The 22,339-nt window shown below is 42.7% G+C and overlaps 2 protein-coding genes across 3 annotated transcripts; one reads left to right on the top strand and one right to left on the bottom strand.

Annotated features, from left to right (window-relative positions):
• Positions 1 to 297: 297 nt before the first annotated feature.
• On the bottom strand, positions 298 to 21,357 carry LOC128310133 (alpha-1,6-mannosyl-glycoprotein 2-beta-N-acetylglucosaminyltransferase). 2 transcript variants are annotated; one of them, XM_053046729.1, is made up of 11 exons: positions 21,262 to 21,357; positions 14,699 to 14,827; positions 14,490 to 14,606; positions 11,935 to 12,089; positions 7,074 to 7,226; positions 6,876 to 6,964; positions 6,658 to 6,803; positions 6,408 to 6,568; positions 4,592 to 5,281; positions 1,628 to 1,842; positions 298 to 1,556 (listed from the first exon to the last, which is right to left on the bottom strand). In XM_053046729.1, exons 1-11 carry the CDS (start codon positions 21,266 to 21,268, stop codon positions 1,334 to 1,336), a joined length of 2,085 nt encoding a protein of 694 aa, XP_052902689.1. In that variant the 5' UTR covers positions 21,269 to 21,357; the 3' UTR covers positions 298 to 1,333. The 2 variants fall into 2 exon arrangements, with proteins under 2 accessions (XP_052902689.1, XP_052902768.1); XM_053046808.1 differs by lacking the exon at positions 4,592 to 5,281.
• LOC128310379 (uncharacterized) lies at positions 9,861 to 11,902 on the top strand. The gene is made up of 3 exons (XM_053047044.1): positions 9,861 to 9,931; positions 11,007 to 11,121; positions 11,296 to 11,902. The coding sequence occupies exons 1-3, from the start codon at positions 9,861 to 9,863 to the stop codon at positions 11,872 to 11,874; spliced, it is 765 nt and encodes a 254-aa protein (XP_052903004.1). The 3' UTR covers positions 11,875 to 11,902.
• Positions 21,358 to 22,339: the final 982 nt, after the last annotated feature.

Raw genomic sequence — 22,339 nt, 5'->3', positions numbered from 1 at the left:
GGAAGATATATTTTATCAATTTTTTACCTTTTCAATTAATTTTCTTCCTATAAATTAACTCTGCTGTTAAATTCCCAAAAATCGCACAATTGGCACAAATTGTTTGGGGCCCCCAACACGACGAGGCCCTAGGCGACCGCCTACTCCGCCTACCGTTTGATCCGCCGCTGGAGAAGGCGTGTCAGGCCCAAATTGAGAAGAATTGATGGCGTGCTGCATTTCAAATCACCATTTCAAATCATCTGCTTCTACTATAAATATAAAAAAAACCGTCTCACAATTCATATATACATTCGATTTATTAATTTGAGTGCCTGTGCCGTTCACTTAATGTTTATTGTATTCGTTTCCGTTAAACCTAACATTACACTTACGTACTATTGCCAATAGAGGGACAATTTGACAACACTAGCACTTAACATGATCGGCAAACGTTAGGCTTACAGCAACCGTAACAATCGAATTTTCTCTTTCTTTTGCTACTTTTACTCACATGGAAAGAATAAAATTGTTCTGACTTGTGGACACGGATACGTTTTGGAAAATAATTTTAACAAAATACCATTGAAAATGAAACAAAATAAAAAAGAAAACATCCGGGACTAGAGTGTTGGGGATTGGTTTGAGATGCATTCAAAGAGACCAACAGCAATTTTTGTTTGCATTTTCCTAGAAAAAACGTGTGCAAAATACTTTACCTTCCAACACAGTAACTTATTGGACGACAAGGTGCTGTCGATGCTTCAACATGAACAAAGAATGTTTGAATAAATAAAGGAAATGCCTATAAAAAGCAGCATCCCGTAATTTTTAGCGCTCAGGATCATTACTGGCCTGTTGCCAAGTCTTAGGTTCTGTCTTTTTCACTTACATCTAATCTAACGCTACGCTTAATACTACCTTCGCTTTGCCTGTGTTTTTGGTAACATTCGATTAAAATCAACCACTCTGCCCATTGCCATTGACTTACTGTGCAGGCAAACAAAAGAAGAACAATGTGGAACAATTGGCTAGTGGAAATAATATTCTAAAATAAACATTCAACTCAAACATAACTTTGGTCTTGCCTTTTTCCAGCCCTGAATACAAAAAAAAACACACGGACTGCTTCTTACATTGTCTATTTAGCTACGGAGGCTGGGGTTTCGGGTTTATTACTCTACTTACATACAACGTAAGAGCTAGACTCCCTTGCAAACGATTCGATTCATTATACGGTCGTTGTAGTGTTACGATCGTCCCTAGTAGTGCACCCATGGACAGCAAGGAATGTGCGTGTTATCTAAGGGAAACGAGCTGCAGGAGTGGTATGGTTGGTTGTTGCACCGCAACATTACCGCCCAACGAGCGTCATGTTGAAGCACAGCTGATGATCTCGCTGATCGCCCCATCCACCGTTCCCTTTGCGCAGCTTCGTCTTCTTAATCACACTGGTTTGTGTGAGTGATATCGAACGGGGGAACAGCTGCTGGGAGCCACGTGCCACCTTCAGGACTTGCTGCACCTTCGAGATCACCTGGTTCGACTCGCAGTTACTCTTTTTATGATGTACTCCACTAGAAAGCAAGATAGGTGGACGTTAATATACTATGCACAGTGATCATTACCTTCTACGCGGGCACTGTACCATTCGCCGATGTGGAAAACTCTCGGTCCTTTCACCACCATCACGTGCAGCTTTTGTTTTAGGCATTGTTGCGACACGTGCTGCAATGACCAGTCCCAGTTGTAGTCGTCATACTCGCAAAAGTGACGCGCACAGCGTACTATATCGTACCAGGTGGTACGATTAAACGCCATGCCCATGTTGTGCTTGCTGCTTATCCAGGGCGTCACTTCAACCTGCGTAAGGAATGTGCGTGCAATGTGAGTTACGTAGTTGAAAGTAGCCGTGTAGCCAACTCCACAGTAGTGAGTAGATGGGATAACGCCGAAGCGTAACGCAACGTAACGCAAACGTACGGGCAAACAGTTCGGGGGTGTTACTACTAAGTTTAGTGCTATGATGCAAGGTTGTAACAATTTTAGCAAACAGTACTACCGGTGAATTTATATAGTTTACAGTTTAGGAGTAGAGTTTTTTATAATTTAATTGCCCTTACGGATGGTGGAAATTTCCAAATAAAACATTGCAATTTTCCGCGTTGACGACTAGCAAGAGAAACCATAACAAAGAACTTTCTAGCATAAAAGGAACAGACAGAAACATATCCAAACATACTTGGTTCGAAGGACAGCTTTTCACACATTTAAAATCAAACTCAAAAATACAAGCCTTGGATTGCAGGATAAATTCATCCTGAATGGTTGAAAAGCTACGTGCGATAATGTTACTTTTACAATCGAAACGCTATCGTTTAGGTGCTCGACAGATGATAATTAAAACTGCACAATGAAATGAAAGGATAACTGGTGCGGGGTAAACTGCAGCATAAATGGAAGCGAATTGCCTCGCTGGAAAGGGAAAGGATGGCAGGATGGCAGGATGGCAGTTTAGCAACTAGCATGCAAATCCAGTGTAAGTGTACGTGCTGTGCAATGGTGCTTTGGTGGTGCTCATTAAAACAATAACTGCTTCTACACGCGGTCTATGATCGATATCGTTTGGTATGGCGAGCAATAATGGATGAAATGCAAACATACACACAGTAAAAGCAGGCTTTAATAGATGGACAGACACATTTGTACATTGGGGTAGGGAAACGTGAAAGAGAGAGAGAGAGAGAGAGAGAGAGAGAGAGACTGAGAGCAGTGACACGCACACAAACACTTCCGCAATCGACGGAAACTGAAACGGTGAACGTTGCAAGGATGCATCATATCGAACCGGTTGAGCATGTCGACAATGAATGGAGCATGAATGGTTTGTATAATCTGCCAACACGTTGTACGACACTTTCAGTTTCGATTAATCTTCGCGATGCAATCTTCCTGATAAGCGGTAACAAATAGCTTAAACCCTTTATTTACATGGGCATTATGAATTTGATAGCATTGTAATAGTTCATTCGGTGCGGCTGTTGCGATAATTCAGTTTCTTTTTCATTCATTTAGAACGGCCCGGTCGTATTACCGCAGTAAGTGTTCATTGGGTAGAGATTAAAGTGATACAATTGAAAATAAATCGAAGCAAGCTAATGAACGCGAGATGTCACTGCATATGAACTATTTGGACAAACTTAAGAACGGAAGTAACACCACATAAGAAGAACAAATTTGCGCGAAACAGAGGCCTCGAATGAATAATTTTATACCAATATTCGATAAGGGAAGGAGTTCATCGCATCATTTTAAATGCCAAAAACATTCTGACCTAATCGCAGTTGACCAATATGTCATAAGTCTTCGTTCAGGAGCTACTGTAAAGTTGTTTCAAAATTAAGCTTGGAGTTTGGGGCCTTGAACGCTAGGTACGAATTTCCGTGAAACCTTGGCCAAATAAATGAATGAAATCGTTCAAGTTCTTAATGTTTTGAAACGTTGAAGAACTTCAATCGGTGACCAAATGAGACTAACGATCAGAATAGTTCTACTGAGTAGTTGGTGGGACTGGAAGGAAAACAGCTATTATGAGTTGTTTTCGTACTCCGAAATGCTAAATTCAGGACCCTATTCTCCACAACTGAACTGAAAACTGTCCTTAATGACGTTTCAATTTTTGTTTTTATGTTTTTTTCGTGGGTAACTGTCAAATTTACCTTGAACTCCCTGTATATTGGGATGGATGGAAGGAAAGTAATCAATTCCACGCAAAAATAATGGATACCAAACTAATATGGAATCCATCAACATCATATGTCAAAAAATCTATATTAATCATTGCAAACGAGTTATTCATTTGATATCGTTTTGTAAAAGTGTGTTTACGAAAAAGCTCATAGATTTTGCAGCATTAACTTCTCAGCAACTGAACCATAAACAGAGAGCAAGCCAAATTTATTTATTGAGGAACGGCGACAATAAAGCAATTGAACTACTCTAAAAGGGATTACTGCTATTTGATTTCATTTCATCACAGAGATATTATATAAAACATATGAACATTATGTTCATTTATATGCATGAATCCCGCTTGAAATATGCGCTTGAAACCTTAATGTTTTAAATCGTTTCTGGAGCATTGTTATGTCAAAAGCAAATTCACCAAACAAATGTATCTCATCGACTAGCGCAAATAAAATAAGCAGAATGGTTTTTGTCGGTTTGGCAGTAAATAGGCAAATCAACAAACGATAAAAAAAAATTGCAAAACAATAAAAAGACAAAACAATGCAATACAAGTAAAATTGATCCGATATAAAGCCATCTAATCCAAACGAAAACCGGGTGTTAAAAAGATAGGCTGATAAGCTGATATACACACGCCACCTTAGTATATGCTGACTAAAGTGTAAAGGGTCAAAACTAGTAAAAGTATGCCATTACAACGTGACGTAATTGATAGCAATAATAGTAGCAGCATGGTAGTAGAAAACAAATAACTTCAGATATTGGGTAACAAAGTATAAGTAATGGTAGTAGTAGAGGTAGTAGTTGCAGCAACTGCTATAGCAGTTTGTAGCGTGAGAAGGAGATGGATAGATGGCGCTACCTTCTGATAGATCGAGTACAGGGTCGGTAGCACCTGGTAGCCCCACTGCGACTGTGACGCATACTTTTCCGTGGTGCCCTGCGTCTGCAGCGATTGCTGTTGCGACTGTTGCTCTTGCTGCTGCCGGTCCTGCTGCTGTTGCCGCTGTTTCTGTAGCATCAGCTGCTGTTGCTGCTGCAATTGGCGCTGCTGTTGGAGCAGCTTCTGCTGCTGTTGATGCTGCAGCGGCCGCCGTTGTTGCCAGACGTTGTCGGGTAGCGAGAGTGGTTTTGAATTGGAAGGATGATTCAGAAAACCGTTACGTTCATTGTTTGCGAAAATATTGCTGTGGTGTGTCTGTCCAATCAGTGCGTCTTGTGGCCGATCGAACCAAGCAGGCAGATCGGGAGGTGACCGACGGCTAGCGGGATGCATCCGTAATGCATCCACCGTTCCACGAATCGATCCCGTCGAATCCGATTGGAAGTGGCGATTGCGATCTAGCAACGCACCGACATCGACCGTTTCGGCCCGTATTCGGCGTTCTGCATCTTTCAACTGACTTCTACTAAGCACACTGTAAGCGCCCGAAAGGGAGGCGGACGGTCCTCGGTCGGTATTCGTACCGTGCAACGGAATTGACTGTTGCCCTTCCCAGACAGTGCCCACTTTTGCTACCTTTCTCGGATACCAGCCGTTCTGCTGGGCACGCTGGCGGTTTCGGCAAGTGTGGCGTTTGGTGTGATGAAATGAGGGATGAGCGAAGATGATGGTAGATGATGGTGAATGATGGCGCGGTTTGATGTGTTGAAGCACGCGTTAGTGACACGAAAGATTGTAAGGGTAGATAGAGAGATATTTAATGTTCTTTTAACCTTTAGTAGCAGCAGCGGCAGCAGCAGTGTGTACGTGAGTGTGTGAGGTTATGCGACAAAGTGATACATAGTAGTTAGTGTTTTGTGCGACAGCACATCCCGAATGACAGACGGTACAGACATTCAGACATCGATGTCGGGGAAAATGTAATAATCCAGGCGATCCCTGTCGAACTCTTCCCCCGTTTTGTGCATCCTCTGCGCCAATGGAGCAATAGGTGACAATAAATGTAGTGTATCGTATACGTGACGGAGTGTAATATATCTATTCGTATTGAAACATTCTAAGACGTGAATGGCCAAGCACAGGGTGTGTAGGTGTGTTCATTTGTGATCTAGTGGCGTTGGAGCAAGCATAACTAAGGACCATATGGAAGTGTACTTCGCTGAGTATCTTCTGTGTTGCAGTGAAACTTAATGTAATGTATTTAAAATCTTTAATTATAATTACACAATTGAATTTACAAAAAAAAAATAGAAGAATCAATCGATCAATCGATCGTCGAGGACAAAATAACTTCCACTGTGCGATGTGTATCGGCAGTGTGTCGATAAATCGATAAAGAATGTAAAACTATCACAGCGAACAAAAATGATACGGAAAACATAACCATAGCCAACGTAAAAAGACGAAATCGATCTATTCTGTACATTCGGATTTGTCCCTGTTTGTGTTGCATGTGGAGGGGTGGAAATAGAATGGTCTGCTTGCGCTGTGTCTTTGCTTCACTTTTGGTAAATTGCAAAGGAACTAAATACACTCGATGATTGGTTTGTGTGCCGAATTTGGTGTGGGTTCAGTGTTTCAGGATATACTTAGACAAGCGTACCGGTGCCAGCGTACAGGAACTGACTGGACTGTTTCGTTCTAATGTATCAAACCGATTTTGGGGGGGGAACTTGTGAGTTTGGGTGTGGCATTGTGTAACCTTCGGTGTTTTAAAATTGATCAATTAAATTACCTTCTTGTTGTACGTGTAGTAGTTGAATGTTTTCAGATATGTGCCTAGCGATAGGATGTTACACTTCGGACACAGGTCCTGCGATTTCCGGAACATGAGTTCGAGGATGTAGAGAAAGTCCTCGGCGACGTAGTGATCCTCCTCGAGAAACACCACCATCCCTGAACACCATCCCGGGGAACGAAAACGATTGAGCAAATTGAGTGTTGCTGCAGGGGGATTGGTTTTTTAACTCAGTTTGTGCACCTACCCGTATGGTACTTGGTCACTTCCAGCTGGTCAAACACACGGTTCGCCTTCCACCACCAGTGGTGTTTGGTTTGGGTGAATTTCGCCTCCCGGTAGTGTCCGTACAGATCGGGATGGAGCGCATTGTTGCACTTCCGCAGCAGTGCCCTGTGGGTAAAGCGCATACCAAAGCAAACCATCAGACAATGACTGTTGAAGCATCTCTCAGCAAAGACTTACTGTTCTTTTTTAATATCCCTCGGGCAGTCACCGGGGTCGGCACCGGGAAACTCGTTCGGGTGCGTTTGTATGGAGAAGGGATAGAAAATCTGACGTCGACCGGATACGGTATGAAAAAGTGTTACAAAACAATCAATTTATGCGCCGGATTAACACGACCATTGTTGCAACGGTTACGGACGAGACATGAGTACGTACCTGCATTACCTTACAAAAGTCTATACTCTGTACCAGATCGTTGATATCATCGTCGTAGTGGTCGTGTGAGAAGACGAGCAATGTGCGCGAAATGTCTCTCGCTTGGGCCAAGCTTACAATTAAATGCCGTAAGTATGTTATCCTTTTGTGTACCTGTGAGCCATGCGAGAAAAAGATACGTGAAGAGAAAGAATGTAGAGAAAAATGTTTAGATTTAAGTAAAATAATGTTCTAATATAAAATATTCATCATTATAAATCTCGGGTGCTTCTCTCTTTTGCACCAGCTGTGAATATCCCATCGCAGAAAAAGGCTCTGATGAAACGCAAATATCTCAAACTAATAATTACTGGACTGGAGAGTTTAAATTTCAAACCTTTCAGAACGCGTTTTCTATGAGGTAATTAAAAGCAAACATTCATGGACCACCAGCCGCCGCAGTTCGGTGCCATCCTTCGCGCACGGGAGTAGAATAATTTAGGTGGAAAGTGTGGTGTGCACACCGTGAATAAGTTCCTTCTGACCAGCCCGTTTCTGCATGGTACGTGATTTTAGCCGCACAATCACTGTGCGAAGCTATTGAGCTGTAACGAAATTGGTTCGTGCCAGCGACGGCCACGTGCGACATTTGAATGGAGGCGCCTGGTTGTTTTTCCGTTCCACGGTATCGGGATGGTACCGCGCAAGGACGTACAGAAGAATGTTCCCCCGGTGCGTAATGTAAGGTAGTAATTATTACCGCCCGGTTGTCTCCCGGTTTAATGGGGAAATAATTGAGTCACCATTTCCCACAGCCAAAGATTGCTGATGCAACGGACTCGAGGACCGTGTGCGGGTTGTTTGGGGCTGTAGTACGTAGTGGTGTCTCTGTAGCATAATTAATATCGAATATTGCAACATTCGGGCACGGTCGTGGATGGTCGTCGAAAATAATGTCTCCAAGTGGTCGGTACCATTAAAAAGAAATTATTACATTATTACCGGAACGAAAGCTCCACCAAGGCGGGGGCAGATGTGTTGCTTCATCGTGAACATGAGAGTTTCGGAGAGAACTATTCATTGAATAGAGTTGTTAAGCATTTGATAGTTTTGAAAAGAATCGTTCCACTATTTATAAAACAATTCGCAACAAACTAGTAACATATCTAATAAAAAAAAAACAATGATTGCAGAAAAGCCGAAAAGCGGATAACGATATTATTCTTGCAAAACCTTCACACTGTGTTTTTTATTCCCTATTCCCTTCCGATTTCCTTGAGAAAATTATGAATGAAAAGCGTTGCCTCCAGCAGCGGGTTGAAAAACTCCCAATCCCTAGCACTAAAGAGCACTAACCATTGGAATCATCCGCACAGTGTAGCGCGGGACGGGATTGTTAATCCCGGATAATTTTCCTCGCTTCACGATTCGAATTCCGGGTGCTAGCGTAAACGAAGTCAGCAAAAGTCACGATCGAAAAAATGTGGCCTTTTTTGTTGTGCGCTTCCCTTCGACATCGACATCATGACTTGGGGATATTCTTTGTTTCTTGACTTCCGGCGTTTTTTTTTGTCCGCAATTTAAAAGTCAAGAATCGATTCATCGTTCTTCCACCCGGCGGCAACTTCGCCCCGAGACGAAATCAGAATTTCTTGGGAAAAAAAGGGACCGCTGAAACGAGCGCAAGAAAATCACTTCCGGGTAGTATTATGGGTAGGGAATTTTCCAGCTTAGCCTACCACAAAAATCACGGTCCGCTTGGCCTCGCACGGAGTGCTATTTAAACGGTGGGGTTGCTGTGCTGACAAAGGAATTTTATTTGCATTCAACTAATAACCGTCGCTGGTCTTAGCGATAACGGCGCGAACGGTGTTTCGGTTTCAATGGCAAGACCATAACCATAACATAAAACGGATACGCCATGGCAGGATCCGTTTCTGCATACAGCGCATTGATTGTGTGTATAAAATGTTTTATTAAAATACAATTTTTCGGTTGCAGATTGAGGAAAGCTACCACAAATAGATGCCCCTGAGGTGGAGTTTGATGTGGATTCCAATCAATCCCTTGCGCTCTCTGGCAGCCTATTGGGACCCACCTATTGGGACCTGACCTATAATAACGTCACCAACATTAAGCAACGCAAGCGATAAACTTTCGATTGTCAGATCCCACACTCTCGTTTCTCGTTTCACGTTCCCGTGTCGCTGATGTGGCAGGGAACATCATCGCTCCACCATCGCGGAAGGGATCTGGGTGGGGGGTCTGGCCTCTGGGGAAGGTGAGATTGGGAAAACATGAAACGGACATATTTAGGACGTCCGGAATTATAATAGGTACCACATCGCTCTGCATGACACCGGGTTGTACGGTGTGTGCTGTGTGTAGAGTACGGAGGTTTTCCCTTTTTTTGTGCACCGTGAAAGGCGTAACAAGCCTTTCGCCTCGTACAGGCTCGCCCATTCGGACTGGTCGTAAACCAAACGAACGGTTATTATTGAAAAAGCGACCATCGAAGTTTAGCACAACTCACCCATAGAAAATCGCCCAGGTAAAGGGAGCGCAAAAAAAAAACGGGGATAAGGTTGACGTTGGGAGCCCGAAAAACGTTCCCGCTGCTGAATCGATTTCATTCCGAGCTCGGTGTTTCAAGCGATCGGAACGGGTTTCGGTTCGGTTGGTGGAGAGCCCTTTATTTTATAAGTGATTTCCCCTGAGAGGGTCACATCGATTAATCGGGTGATCGGAACCATCAGGTTTCGGAAAGAATCCGTTTTGCCAGCTGGTGGCACACCAGCACAGTGTGTAATGAATGTGATTAAATTTAAACTTCCGGTTAGCTTTGAGCCCAAGTGCAAGGTGTACCGCAGCCGGCGAAGGTTAGTGTTGTGGCGCGGCGCGGTTCGTTGTGCAGTGACAAGCGAAGGGAATAGAAATAATAAATACACGAATACACCACAAACCGTGCCCGCGTGGTGATGGGCGGCAGAATATCGCCGAACAAACGCACCTTTCGCTGTGTTAGATCATTAAGCAAATTGATTGGCTATCGGATAGCCTGTGGTTGGATTTCGGTTGCTCACAATGTAATTCAGTTTGTTTGCAAAGCCGCACTTATGGGGTTTAATTAAATGGAATCGAAATTTTACCCACACGCTATCGCTACTTATCCGTGGTGGGCTATTACCCTCGTAGGAAAATGTTTAAATAAAAGTACAGGCAGTCGCGGATACGCGGTTTTTGGAACTTTGACAGATGAGCTAGTGTATAGCACAAAATCTAAGCAAAAAGATGAAAATTGGTCAAAAATACCTTTTTCTGTCACATAAAACATTTCTTTTAAACTTATTTTAATGTATTCTTTCTTAAAATCGCCTGATTCGGTGAAAAATTAAGTCCAGAGAAGGAAGTCGACTCTGTGACTTTAAAGTATAAACGAAATTATACCAGGATTCGACTTATGCGGATTTTCCCGGGTTTTAGCGGTCCGCTATAATAGCGTATCTCGGGGACTGCCTGTATATTACTCAATTTGTTGCCCGCTTTATTGCAAGCAAGACCAACCTCTATAGAATGAATTTAATAGCATACGTGACTTTTCACCTAAAATAGCTATAACATAACCCCTCGCTTATGCGACCTTGACTCTTTCGCAAACTCATACACACCCTCGTCACTACTAATTTCCTGTCTGAGCCCCGTCCCCGCAAGCCGGAGAAACCGGACGTGCATGGGCATGCATAAAGTTGACCAATTATAGAAGTTATTCACCCACTGCTTTCACCGCTTTCGGAACCCGGGAGCGCAAGAATGATTTTAGCTTCCTGCCAGGAGCGCCAGTAAACAAACTCGCGACGTGCCGTTGCCGTTACGCGTTGATGCAAAATAATGCAGTGGAAGTGTTTCCCATCTCATCTTCCCTCGTTTACATGCACGACACTCCGGACCGGACAGGATTCCTCGCAGCGCCCACACCACGCCGGACACGCTGTTCAGTGTGTGCGAGTTGGCACTCCGGAAGTTGCTCGGTAGTCGAGTTCCGCGCAGAAAGTTCTGGCCGACCGTGCTGGTAAGTGGGAGCGATTGTTTGACCCAGTGTCAGCTTTTGTTTCCCGTGCGATCTCTCATCTCTACCGGGACCCGATCTCGGGCCCGTCCACTGACGTAATTGATTGCTTTGAAAGGATGCCGTCACTCGTCGCATGAATTTAACCGTCCTTTCTGCGTATCGTTTACTTCGCAGTCGTTGCTGCCCGGGGCAGAGTCACGCCGGCTCAGTGTGCGACATCAGCTGGAGTGCCCACAGGATTTCAACATCCATCTCAGGGCCAGCGTAAACTATGCCAATCACTGGAGTCTGCTGACGGAATCGCTGAGGCATGAACCGCGTTGGCCACGGATACGCATCGGTGATCCAGCCCGCAACCGGATTACTCGCCTGCACCAGGACTACCCCTCGCAGCACATCTGGCAGATCCGGCCCTATGACATGCTGACCAGTGCGTTTATCGTTCGCACGGCGGCCAAAATTGCATCACTGGAACAGCAGCGCTCCCAAGGCCGGTATCGGGCCGGGCGGACGATTTCCTCCCTAACCACCACCACCATCACCACCGCGACCACCTCGTCGACGGGGCGGCGACTGAGTCGGGACAGATCGATCGATGTGCCGGACGATGATGAGCAGGACGACCAGCAGCGGGTGCAACAGTTACAGCGGCAACAGCTAATGGTAATTGGCAAGCGCACCACCGGAAGTTACGAGCTACGGCTCAACAGTGTATCGGCTAGAACCTCCCGACGCAAGAGACCCACACGCTAAAGGATAGCAAACCCCCCCCCCCCCCCCCCCCCCCGCTCACGCTTCCTGTACCGGACTTACCTGCACTACTATTATCACAGAATCATTTTGTAATGGACCGTAGATGTCCTCGTTGAGAACAGTCTGCAGGTCATTGTAGCGGTGTATCATGCGCAGGATGTCGCTGATGTTGGCCGTCCGGGGCCCCTCTCCTCCAAAGTGTGTACCATTTTGACCTGCAACGGAGAAGGATACGTGTGCAATTACGACCGAATGCGGAATAAAGAGGTGTGCAAAGCAAACATTTAAAGTATTAATTAATCCGGAGTTCTCTTCTGATATCTAGACAACATAAAAGAAGCATTTTATATACTTTTTGGCCTCATGACTTTTTACTGGCCTTCTTCTTCTTCTTGGTGTAACGATCTACTAGGTCTGGTCATGCCTGCCATTTTTGGCTTATCAAACTTAGTTTACAACGTAACCGGATAGTCAGTTCTTGTGCTAAGGGGAATTGGTCCGGATGGGATTTTGGACCTGTCCTGTCGTGTGAAAACCGGCACGGCTACCAATACACCACCGGATCGCCCCGACTTTGTGGTCTTATGTTTTACTACAAAGCCAAATGTTCAACCATTGTTACGTGAGTTAAGTTATCTTCTGTCAGTTAGGTACTTCTGCGGTCAAGGAATTCATCTCCTGCTCCTGGACCTAAAAATATTTGAGATTGGCAACATGGGCCCTTTATCTGTAACCCTCAGTGCAATAAATTTTCTTGTCTTAGATAGACAATATACAGGCAGTCCCCGAGATACGCGGTTCCTCTTATTCGCGGATTCGGAGATACGCGGTTTTTGGAAATTTGACAGATGCGCTAGTTTATAGCACAAAATCTAAGCAAAAAGGTGAAAATTGGTGGAAAATACCTTTTTCTGTCACATAAAACCTTTCTTTCTAACCTATTTTAATGTCTTTTTTCTTAAAATCGCTAGATTCGGTGAAAAAATTAAGTGCAGAGAAGGAAGTCGACTCTGTGACTTTGAGGTATAAACGAAATTACACCAGGATTCGACTTACGCGGATTTTCCCCGGATTATAGCGCTCCGCTATAATAGCGTATCTCGGGGACTGTCTGTATTCTGTTGTAGAGTTCTGTTATGAACATCAAAAATCAACGCTTTTAATTCCTCATGGCCTACTGTACGGTTGCATCTTGAGAACTTTGAGCTATTTTTCACCAAACTGACGGGAAATCAATTCCTTCAGCCAACGGGCCAAGCAGGGTAAATAAATAGAACACAAAAAAATATCATTTGGTGTTTCAGAAACGCTGCAAACACGTTTTCCATCAAAAGTGACACTTTTCGTGCCACGAGTACCGAGGTGACCTGCTTCGCCTGGCGCTGGGATCGCGGGGATATGGTTTGAGCATTCGTTTGAAGGCTGCATTTTTGCGCGTACCTCGCATTATCGAGCGCTTTTTGCACGAATGCTGTTACAGTCTTTATCAACGTTCCGTTCCTTGCAGAATAAAATCCCAAAAAAAGGGCAGCACCAGAGAAGAAGGAAGCGAATAAAACAAAGCTAAAAATTCAGCTTCCACGCCATTATGCAGCTTGCAGTGAAGCGTACGCCGTTTTGCCGCTGGAGGAAGTCTCCAAAGTTTAAGCATCATCGTAAAAGCTGTAAGCCGGTGCTATGAGAGACGTGAGACGGGAGAATATTTTAAGCGACCATTGTACAATACGCTCCATGCGAATAACGTTCAGCATCAGCAAAACACTTATCAGAAGACGATTCGAAGTTTCTTATAAAAATGTTCTCTTACTTACATAAAATAATATATGTAAATAATACCGGAATAGGAATAGTTTCTTTAAGGACCTTTACAGCGATGCTGTTAATTGTGTTAATATTTTATAGAATCGAAACAGTCCTGTAGAGCTTAGAATGTTCTCAAATTCTGTATCAGTGATAGTGTTACATGCCAGGTAAAGCTTCCAAACGTCAAGTCTTCGCAATGCTAGACAATACTTTTCCCTCTGGAGGTGTATGGGTGGTTCATAATTAATTTGTTTGATAAGTGCCATAAAAACTCGGCTAGTTCTTCGGGGTTTATGGTGCTTTCCGAACGGTAATTGAGTTACTGAAGGATGCTTAATATTTAACAGCAAGCAACGGGTGAGCTGTTCGAACTTATCGGTCCGAAATTATTCATCACCCCTCCAGTCGAGAGTTGGCCGAAACCCCAACCGTGAAGGGTGTGTTTTGGATGTTTCCAACTGCGCCGTTGTTGACAGGAACGGTGCCATAAAAGTTTACGTTATTCCATTAATATTAGTAACATCGGCGTCCCTCGCTATCGTGTGGAGTAAATGATCGCAGTGAGGCGGAATAGTGAATGATAAATGATTCATCAACATTCAACGATCAGCTGCATTCTTGTTCACATTCACTACGCGTTGAAAGCAGGCAAGTTGCTTGAGGTTGGAAGGTTCAGTAAGACATACTGTCAACAGGCGGGCTAAGGTTAGACGGGCGGGCTAAGGCTAGATTGTATCATCCAAAGTGGTGTTAAATACTTTCGCAAACATTCTCGACCGTGGATCATTTTGTCGGTTGCAAGCAGCACTTACCGTGCGTGGAGTTGCGAGGTTTTCCGGTCAAATACTTGTGAAATACCGGCGGCACCATCTGCAGGATCGCTGCCGTGGAATAGTTGGTACTGTCGCTGGAACCACTATCGGAGGAGTCTGCGGAAAGGGAAAGGGATATGCGAGATGAGTGTATTTGCGACAGCAGTAAGATGAAAGACAGTAGCTACTTACTAGCAATAGATACTTACCATAGTTTATCACATGAAACTGCAGGAACGCAAACAGGATGAATACAATTATGGCGGAACGAATGTACAGCGTGTGTCTTCTACGGGACAGTGCGCCAGTGTTCGGTAGTGCGATTGGTATTCGTCGACCTGTGAACGGAAAAGGAAAGGAATCGTTTGATGGTTGATTAATTTGTTATGGAATCAGTTTTCAATTAGTGTAATGCAAGCTTTAGAATTATAAGGAAATCAGTACTGTAACTCATGCTTTTTTATAGCAAATACTAAGACAGTGAGTGCCTACGCGAGGTATTCCGTGAAATAAGTGATAATTAATGAGCTCGCTCTCTCTGTGTTCGTACGTCGTTTGTTTGGCACCAGAAGCATACAATAAACTACCATACATTTATCACAAAATATTATTTTCAGTAGGATATTGGGCATGTAAAAGATGCCGATTGGATCGAGTACTAATATGTTTCAAAACAAATTGCTGAAAAGAATAATGAACCTCCCCCCATGGTATAGCACAAGAATTATCCATAGCAATTATCCATCCCAAATCGATAGTGTATTAGATCACATTCAAGCAACCAAAAAGAAATACATAACAAAATGTATTAATAGCTCAGATAGAATCCTACGAAATCTTGTATGATGATTCAAAACCAACGAGTCAAAACCAACGAATTGACTCAAGAGCTTAGAATAGGTTAGTTAAAAATAGGATACTGTTAGGTTAATTCGAAATATAAGCTAATCTTTATTGAGGGGTTTTTTAAAAACATTTTTGCCCAATCTAAACATTCCCACTCAATTAATACTATCACAATCCCCCACAATATCGAGTTAAGGGAACATCCGGCACCGATTACAAAGCCAATGTTACTAATTATACACACATTATATCAATAAACACAAATGAATGAAATGAATGAATGGATCGAGTACTAACATTCGTTCAACGCCATTTGTTACGCCATTAGTCATTAATTGTTTGTTTAAACTTTGATAAACACCCAAGATTGAGTCAGTTCGGTTAAACTGTGTACTAATAGCTACCAACCCTGTACTACTGTAGACATCAGACTGCATACATTCAGGCTGATTTTGACAACAAGCAAACAAAATGGATGAAATTTACCACAGCGTTTAAACCGTTGAGCGATACCGTTGAAGAGTTTTAACAAAATAGGAGGTTGAACGATATTTCCCAAACAAATACAAACATACATACACAATTTCACGGTATTTGACGATTGAACTGACGGTAACCCTATTTAATTCGACAAACTTCTGCCTTTGTTTTCCCTTCACTACTTAGAACCAGCATGAAATGGGACCAACATTGGTCGCCGACATACGCCAGCGCACCCACACTGGTTTAGCTTGCCAATGTCATGTTTCGTATAGAATTATTATCGAAGGATGGAAACAATGTGTGTTGGTACGAAATGTTAATCCTCGCGGGCAAAACTTTTTGACACATTCTCGGAAAATTCTCACAACAAAACGATTGTCAAGCACATGTGACATTGCGCTCGTCGTTCCGCCAGGGGAAGTTTAACGATTTGTACCATCATATATGTATTTTTTTTATTTATTCCTCATGCCGGAAGTTTGCTCAAATACATACACACATACAATACAATCAAAACAACGCATTTTAATGATTTCTCTAAGCTGACGAGAAAACAACACAAAGCACTAAGTTTGCTTAAAAATCGGAATAATTCGAAAAGTCAGCGACACCGACAGCGGCGAAGCATTTTGTTCGTCGGATGATTTTTGGCACGGAACAGGGAAAAAGTTTCATGCGAAAAATTGCCTGAAAGTCCTTTTTGACGAGGATTATAGGGCTGACTACCGGCAGGTTCACACGTTGAGCTGATGGAAAAGTGGGAAAAATGCGTTTCTTAATAAGATGAAACAAAACAAAAGTCGTCGTGTTATCGTTCCTTTACACACACCACATCTAACCCACGAGGTCAAATTGGGTTGAACATGGCAGCGAATGTCACACATTTGTGTCAAAATTGTTTCGCACCAGTGGATTTTATCGTCCCCAGCATATTTAGCTTCACAGCGCCCCGAGAATGGGTCGGTACGCCACGGGCATCATTGGCATCTCGCAGGCAGATCCGTCTGCTGCTGTGCAAGGAGAAAGCCTCTTTTTCCCAACCAAACAGCAGCTTCAACTCTGGCATCGGATCGTGTCATAGCCCGCATTTCCGTTACATAATTTTCCGTCCCAGCACCGTGGGAGTTGTGTTCGCATCGGAGGTTTGCTTCAGACTGCGAAAGGCCGCGTCAGCGGCTGAGGCCATTATTTGTACCCTTAACCTCTTTGTGAAAGAAGCCGAAAATGAACGAACGGGCTTTACTAATAATGCACAAGAGTACTTTTTGATGGGAGCTGGACGCGGTCATGGGATAAGAATCCAGAATGGCTTCTGGAAACCAATTTCCCCAATCCTTCCGGATCACGGTACACAATGGATATTCAAATTCATGTTCATTTAATGAAAAGTTGAAATGTCAGCTGTTGCATAACACTTCCCGATCCACCGTCGGCGTTAACGCGAAAGGACAGTTTCTGTGCGAAAAATCGAAATTCATTTGGCGCAGTAGAAACCCTTCGGTTTCATCCTCGGTTTCGCACGGAATGGGCCACAGATCGTGCTCCGCAGGATGCTCGAAATTTGTCAAACATAAAGCACCATTTGGAAGTGTCGTTTCGTGGTTGAATGCTTTTTTCCAAATGTGGCTCTGTGGCCGAAATTGGAGAGTTATTAACATCACCTGCGTTTATTCAGTTATAACCATACTTTTATGGTTTCAGTCGAATTTCTGAAGATAATATCGAAAGTAGTTCTGGAAACTACATTCAACCGGTAGCTCGACTGGTCTTTCTATTCTCGTCCATTATATTGCAATACATTTTTCCATGTCATACGAATTAAATGTTTCGTATCGGTTGTTGTATTAGTTTCATTCGTTTAGCAAAGTAAAACATTCTTTATAAAAAATCGGACAACATTAATTTCAAACACATTATTCTTTTATTTCCCACCTTGATCATTAAGTTCGAAAATCATATCATAATACAATAAAAAATTAAATAACATTTCTTTAAACAGGTCCAAAGCGATGACCTGTCGTTCGTTGAGAATCGACGTCAAACAGAACCAACCAAACAGAAACCACGAATGGACTAGTGATGAGAAAGTTCCTTTTTTTGGAACGAAACGGAAGTAGGTTCTTTTATTAAACAAACCTTTCACGAGAAAATAAAAATAATCCTGTATGGTATGATTTTTACATGTTCGTTAGAATTATTAATCACATCAGGACAATTCCTTTAAAATTTTTGGTTAAAAATGGTTTGAATGTAAATATGGTATTATTATTTCTTCGCTACTATCGACGAGGATTTTTTCTCAGAGTTCTGAACACATCATTAAACAGAAGAACAAACAAGCAAACTGAAGAAATAAAAAGATGAATGGTATTTCAACCATTAACGACCGTGGTAATACTTTATACATGTATTTTGTTAAATTTTCTTAAGCGATCATTTATTTCGTCGTTCCAGTAGACATCTGCCAAGTTTTTTTTTTAGAAAAACCGCTCCGCACAGAATCTTGCCTTCTAAGCCCAAACAACAACATTGTGGCACACGGACAACCGTTACCCATGATAATGGAATAGAACATTATCCTGGATTTTCCATATCAAAAGTACATCAATTTTGCAGCAGTTCATTGAACAAACGTGGATACATTTTTGTTACTTTGAACGTTACTTACATTCTAACAGTTTTGAGCAAGAGTAACAGAAGTTAACGGTAACGTTCTAATCTTCGCAAGATAAACAACATGTAGGTGCAAAAAACCTACTTTGTGAATTTTTTTACACCTTTTCCACCTAGTAGGAACGGAATTGTCATCACTAGTTTGGACCCAATTGCCGTATGTTCTGCTGGAACAAATGGTACTCATCTCCACAGTGGTTTTGAACCACTGGCAACAACCTACACCAAATACCAGAATTTTGCCATATTTTACAAAGAATGCCAAGGGAATTGTCCGCGTTTGAAAAATGCCCACCGAAATCATCATAGACGATGCGTGGGATGTTCGTATTGGATTCAAGAATGCAATACCCATGTTGCAGGCTACAGCTGGTCATGTTGCACATCGCACAAAAGTTTCTCATCCAAAAAAAAAACCTTGACTCACGTGCTTAACGACAAAAATCTCTACTCGACTCAACTTTTTTGCCCCCCGAAAGAACAACTCACAGAAAACAATGCACATTTTAAAACATATGCATATGTGTGTAGCTAAAACTGTCAACAGCAGCAGAACAGAATATGAACGTAAAGCGCAAGAACAATTACGTTTACTTGACAATGCAATGTGACAATGTGTGTTCGAAGTTATTGATCACGGTGCAATTGAACAAGTTGCGGTGCGTTTTATCTGAGACAAATATTGAATTTCGACGCTCTAAGCCTACTTAGAAAGAGCGAGAAAGTATGTGGCAAAGTCTGTGTAGGATAGAGGTCGAGTAATAGCCAAGATAGAGGTTCGCCATTTTGGATTTCATTTGACTTTTGGTCGCCCGTGTAAGATTCCTTGCGTCTAGCCTACTTGTTTACTATATCGCGAAGTTTCACAATTAGCTTGGCCGTTAAAGTTTTCCTTCGTTTTGAATGCCTTTAGTTAAAACAGCAAACTGTTGATGGTTTTATAAAGTGGTGTGTGATCATCACCTATTAGTGTTCTGAAACCAAGGGTTGATCACACGGTACCGGATTTTCACGCCGTACTGTGAACCGAGAGATATGATGAGCCTTATTCCCTTCCTCATATGTGAAGAGCCTCACCGATTCTCTGCCTTCTCACCTGCCTTGAACACCAATAATTCCTAACACCAATCGCCAATAAAATCTGCAGATCTTATTCCGGACTAAAATCGAAAAACAGCGACACAAATTTGCAACCAAATCTAAAATAATAAAAATCTTGTTGCTATGACCGGCCCGATTAACCGACACAACTACACACAAAACATTTGAATGGAAAAGGGCGTCCAAACGTCAAATCACGTGTAACGAACTTTTGGCTGCTTGTCAAATTGTTCTATTATTACTCGACCTCTACTATACACAGACCTTGGTATGTGGGCTTTATTTTCGCGTTTAGGTTGTCCGTTCAAGTCTTGCAGTTGGCGTAACAATGTGTCCCAACACTACTGTGGGTTACTAAATTAAGTGCAGTCAAGTAATTATATATATTTTAACTTATAACTTAACTTATAAGGGTCGATCGTCCATAATGAAATAAAATATGTGTGTAAAAGGGTTCTTTAATAGTAAGCAAGAATAATTTTCCCTCAATTGTTAGTAGTAGTAGTATACAACTGTAATATTTTAACTGTTCGTACCAAAAATCGTCTCATACCATAAAGTCATAGAGTTCATCATGTCGTTCCACTAAGACGCATTGGGAAAAAAACAACAACCATGAGCCGGTCTGTTTCATTTCACTTACATGAACCACTAAATTATGCAAGCTGTACGCTTGTGCTACAAAATCACGCATCATGCGACTATTGGGACCCATTAATCACGGCGTGGCAGTGTACATAAGGCATCTTTCTTTCATTTCATCCCGTTCGCACGACACAATTTATCTTCACAATTAAGTATTTACTCAAGTTCGCGGACTCAAAACACGGACACAGAATGTTTGTTTTCGTAATTTTCCCGCGGTGCGGCTGATGTATTGTTTGCCATTCCAGCCGAGTTCGGGGTGGAAGCCGGGTGGAAAATGCGTCCCCGTCGGGCCGCAGCCTTGTAACAAAACATTCGTGCTGGTAAGATCCTCGCTCCCACAGCGTAATAATTCGATTAAATGGATTAATTTTCCCGGGCGACTGGGTTTGTGTACGACACGCGCATACTGGATGGAAACTGCTTCCAGGTGCAGGAAGATCTAAGGGAAGGGATGCTGAAAAATTAGGCAAACATTTCATCTGCGAAATAACATCGCAACAAGTAACGTCCGGGACTGCTGCGATAGAAAAACCACAAATTACAAAGAAACGAGATGAACCACAATATCGCGCGGAATGAAAGGAAAACGGACATCGGCAGGCAGGATTCTCACCGGGAGTTGCTTAGTAGTTGCTTAGTTCGGAGCGATTTTGTTGTTTGTTGCTTTGTGGTGAGTGTTTCAAACTGGTAGCAAACCACAACGCATGCCCCAAAGTTGTGGAAAACATTCTTAGCGTTTTACTTTAGCGAACTAGACGGAGGGCACAGGCATTGGGTGTGATCCAGCTCTCCGTAATCTGGGGCGCGTGTGATGCCTTAGATTGTTCCAGTGAGATAGTGGGAACAGTGCCCTTATATTGGGGTTTGAAAATCGCAATTGAAACGAGATGTTTGAATGTAACTGTGAGGAAACCCAGAATCCCCAACAATGTACGGATTGGCTAGCATAAACTTCATCTGCTACATGAAGATGAAGTGATGTTTTGCGCATAGAGTTTGATCGTGAACGTTTGCTACTCACCTCTCATTATATAACGTTGTCCACTCGGCTGTCTTAGATTGCCAAGAGGGGTTCCTCCACCGAACCAGTACTTCCAGACTGTGGCCGCAGAGGTAGTCGGTGATGTCCTATTGGTGGTGTTTCACCTGAAGTTCTCCTTTCGTGCACTTTCACAGTTCAATGTCACCCCACTTTAAGACCGTGATGCTACGCATGAATAACAGCATTTAAAGTCACTTGCAAAAAAGAAAAACTTCACTTGTTCGGCTTGCCATTCATTCAGAAGATCCACTCGAGAAGAGATTGAGCATAAGGAAAGCTTTCAGGTGATGTGTACTAACGTGCAGCACAGTTAGGCACGTTCACACACGCACACACAGTAGCTAGCCGTGCATCGTACCCGTTTGCATTTCAACATAATATCCGTACCCGGATGCTGTTAGGCAGCGCTGGCGATGCAAGCGACGACGGCAAGAGACAGAGTGTCCTGAGATTAAGCCGAGTCGCATTGTTCCCGGATGTTAGGACGTTGTGTTACACCACCACGGCATGGATGACGCGGCAGAGACACAAGCGCAGACGTCAGTACAGAACCGTAGCGTAGCAACCGTACTCGCTCACTGCTGGTGCTGCAATTAGCTTCGTGTGCTGGTTAGTTACACCCGGTAGCATCTGTGAAGCATAGAGGTAGAAAGAATAGGAAAATTAAATTTAATTTAAATTGATTAAGACACATTAAGAAACTTCCGTTAATTCGATGAACGATCTTATTTTTTTGTTAATTCTAATGTTATTTCCCACTTTTCAAATGGATACAGCAAAACGAATGATTATCATACTTTTCATTTTCCTTCAAGTTCAATTTGTAAATATTTGGAAAATTTTGTAAAGAATCAATTAAAAGTTTGCATCTTTCTATCATCAACAATTTGAAATTTATATCTCGGTCAATTGGTTTCTTGCATTTATTTTGGTCGATTCGATTGCTTCTTTCAAAAACAAATCTCTGAAGCAGCACCAATCAGATCGTCAAAAGGAAATTCGTTTGCACAAAAAAATCGCCCAACTACTATCACAATACCAGAAATGGTAAAGAAAA

This window comes from Anopheles moucheti, chromosome 2 (genome assembly GCF_943734755.1).
Source record: "Anopheles moucheti chromosome 2, idAnoMoucSN_F20_07, whole genome shotgun sequence".
Taxonomy (NCBI): Eukaryota; Metazoa; Arthropoda; class Insecta; order Diptera; family Culicidae; genus Anopheles; species Anopheles moucheti.
The sequence above is the reverse complement of the archived record's forward strand: the minus strand, read 5'-3'. Positions and strand labels throughout refer to the sequence as shown.

What these genes read in the sequence shown, in the direction of transcription:
- LOC128310133 (XM_053046729.1), bottom strand. An exon ending in CTGTGATAATAGTAGTGCAG is followed by an intron (nt 7,227 to 11,934) that starts GTAAGTCCGGTA and finishes CATGGCTCACAG; the next exon opens with GTACACAAAAGGATAACATA. An exon ending in ACTTTTGTAAGGTAATGCAG is followed by an intron (nt 6,965 to 7,073) that starts GTACGTACTCAT and finishes GGTCGACGTCAG; the next exon opens with ATTTTCTATCCCTTCTCCAT.
- LOC128310379 (XM_053047044.1), top strand. Translation starts at nt 9,861, where the DNA reads ATGAATGTGATTAAATTTAAACTTCCGGTTAGCTTTGAGCCCAAGTGC. An exon ending in GTGTACCGCAGCCGGCGAAG is followed by an intron (nt 9,932 to 11,006) that starts GTTAGTGTTGTG and finishes CGGACCGGACAG; the next exon opens with GATTCCTCGCAGCGCCCACA. An exon ending in AGTTCTGGCCGACCGTGCTG is followed by an intron (nt 11,122 to 11,295) that starts GTAAGTGGGAGC and finishes TTTACTTCGCAG; the next exon opens with TCGTTGCTGCCCGGGGCAGA.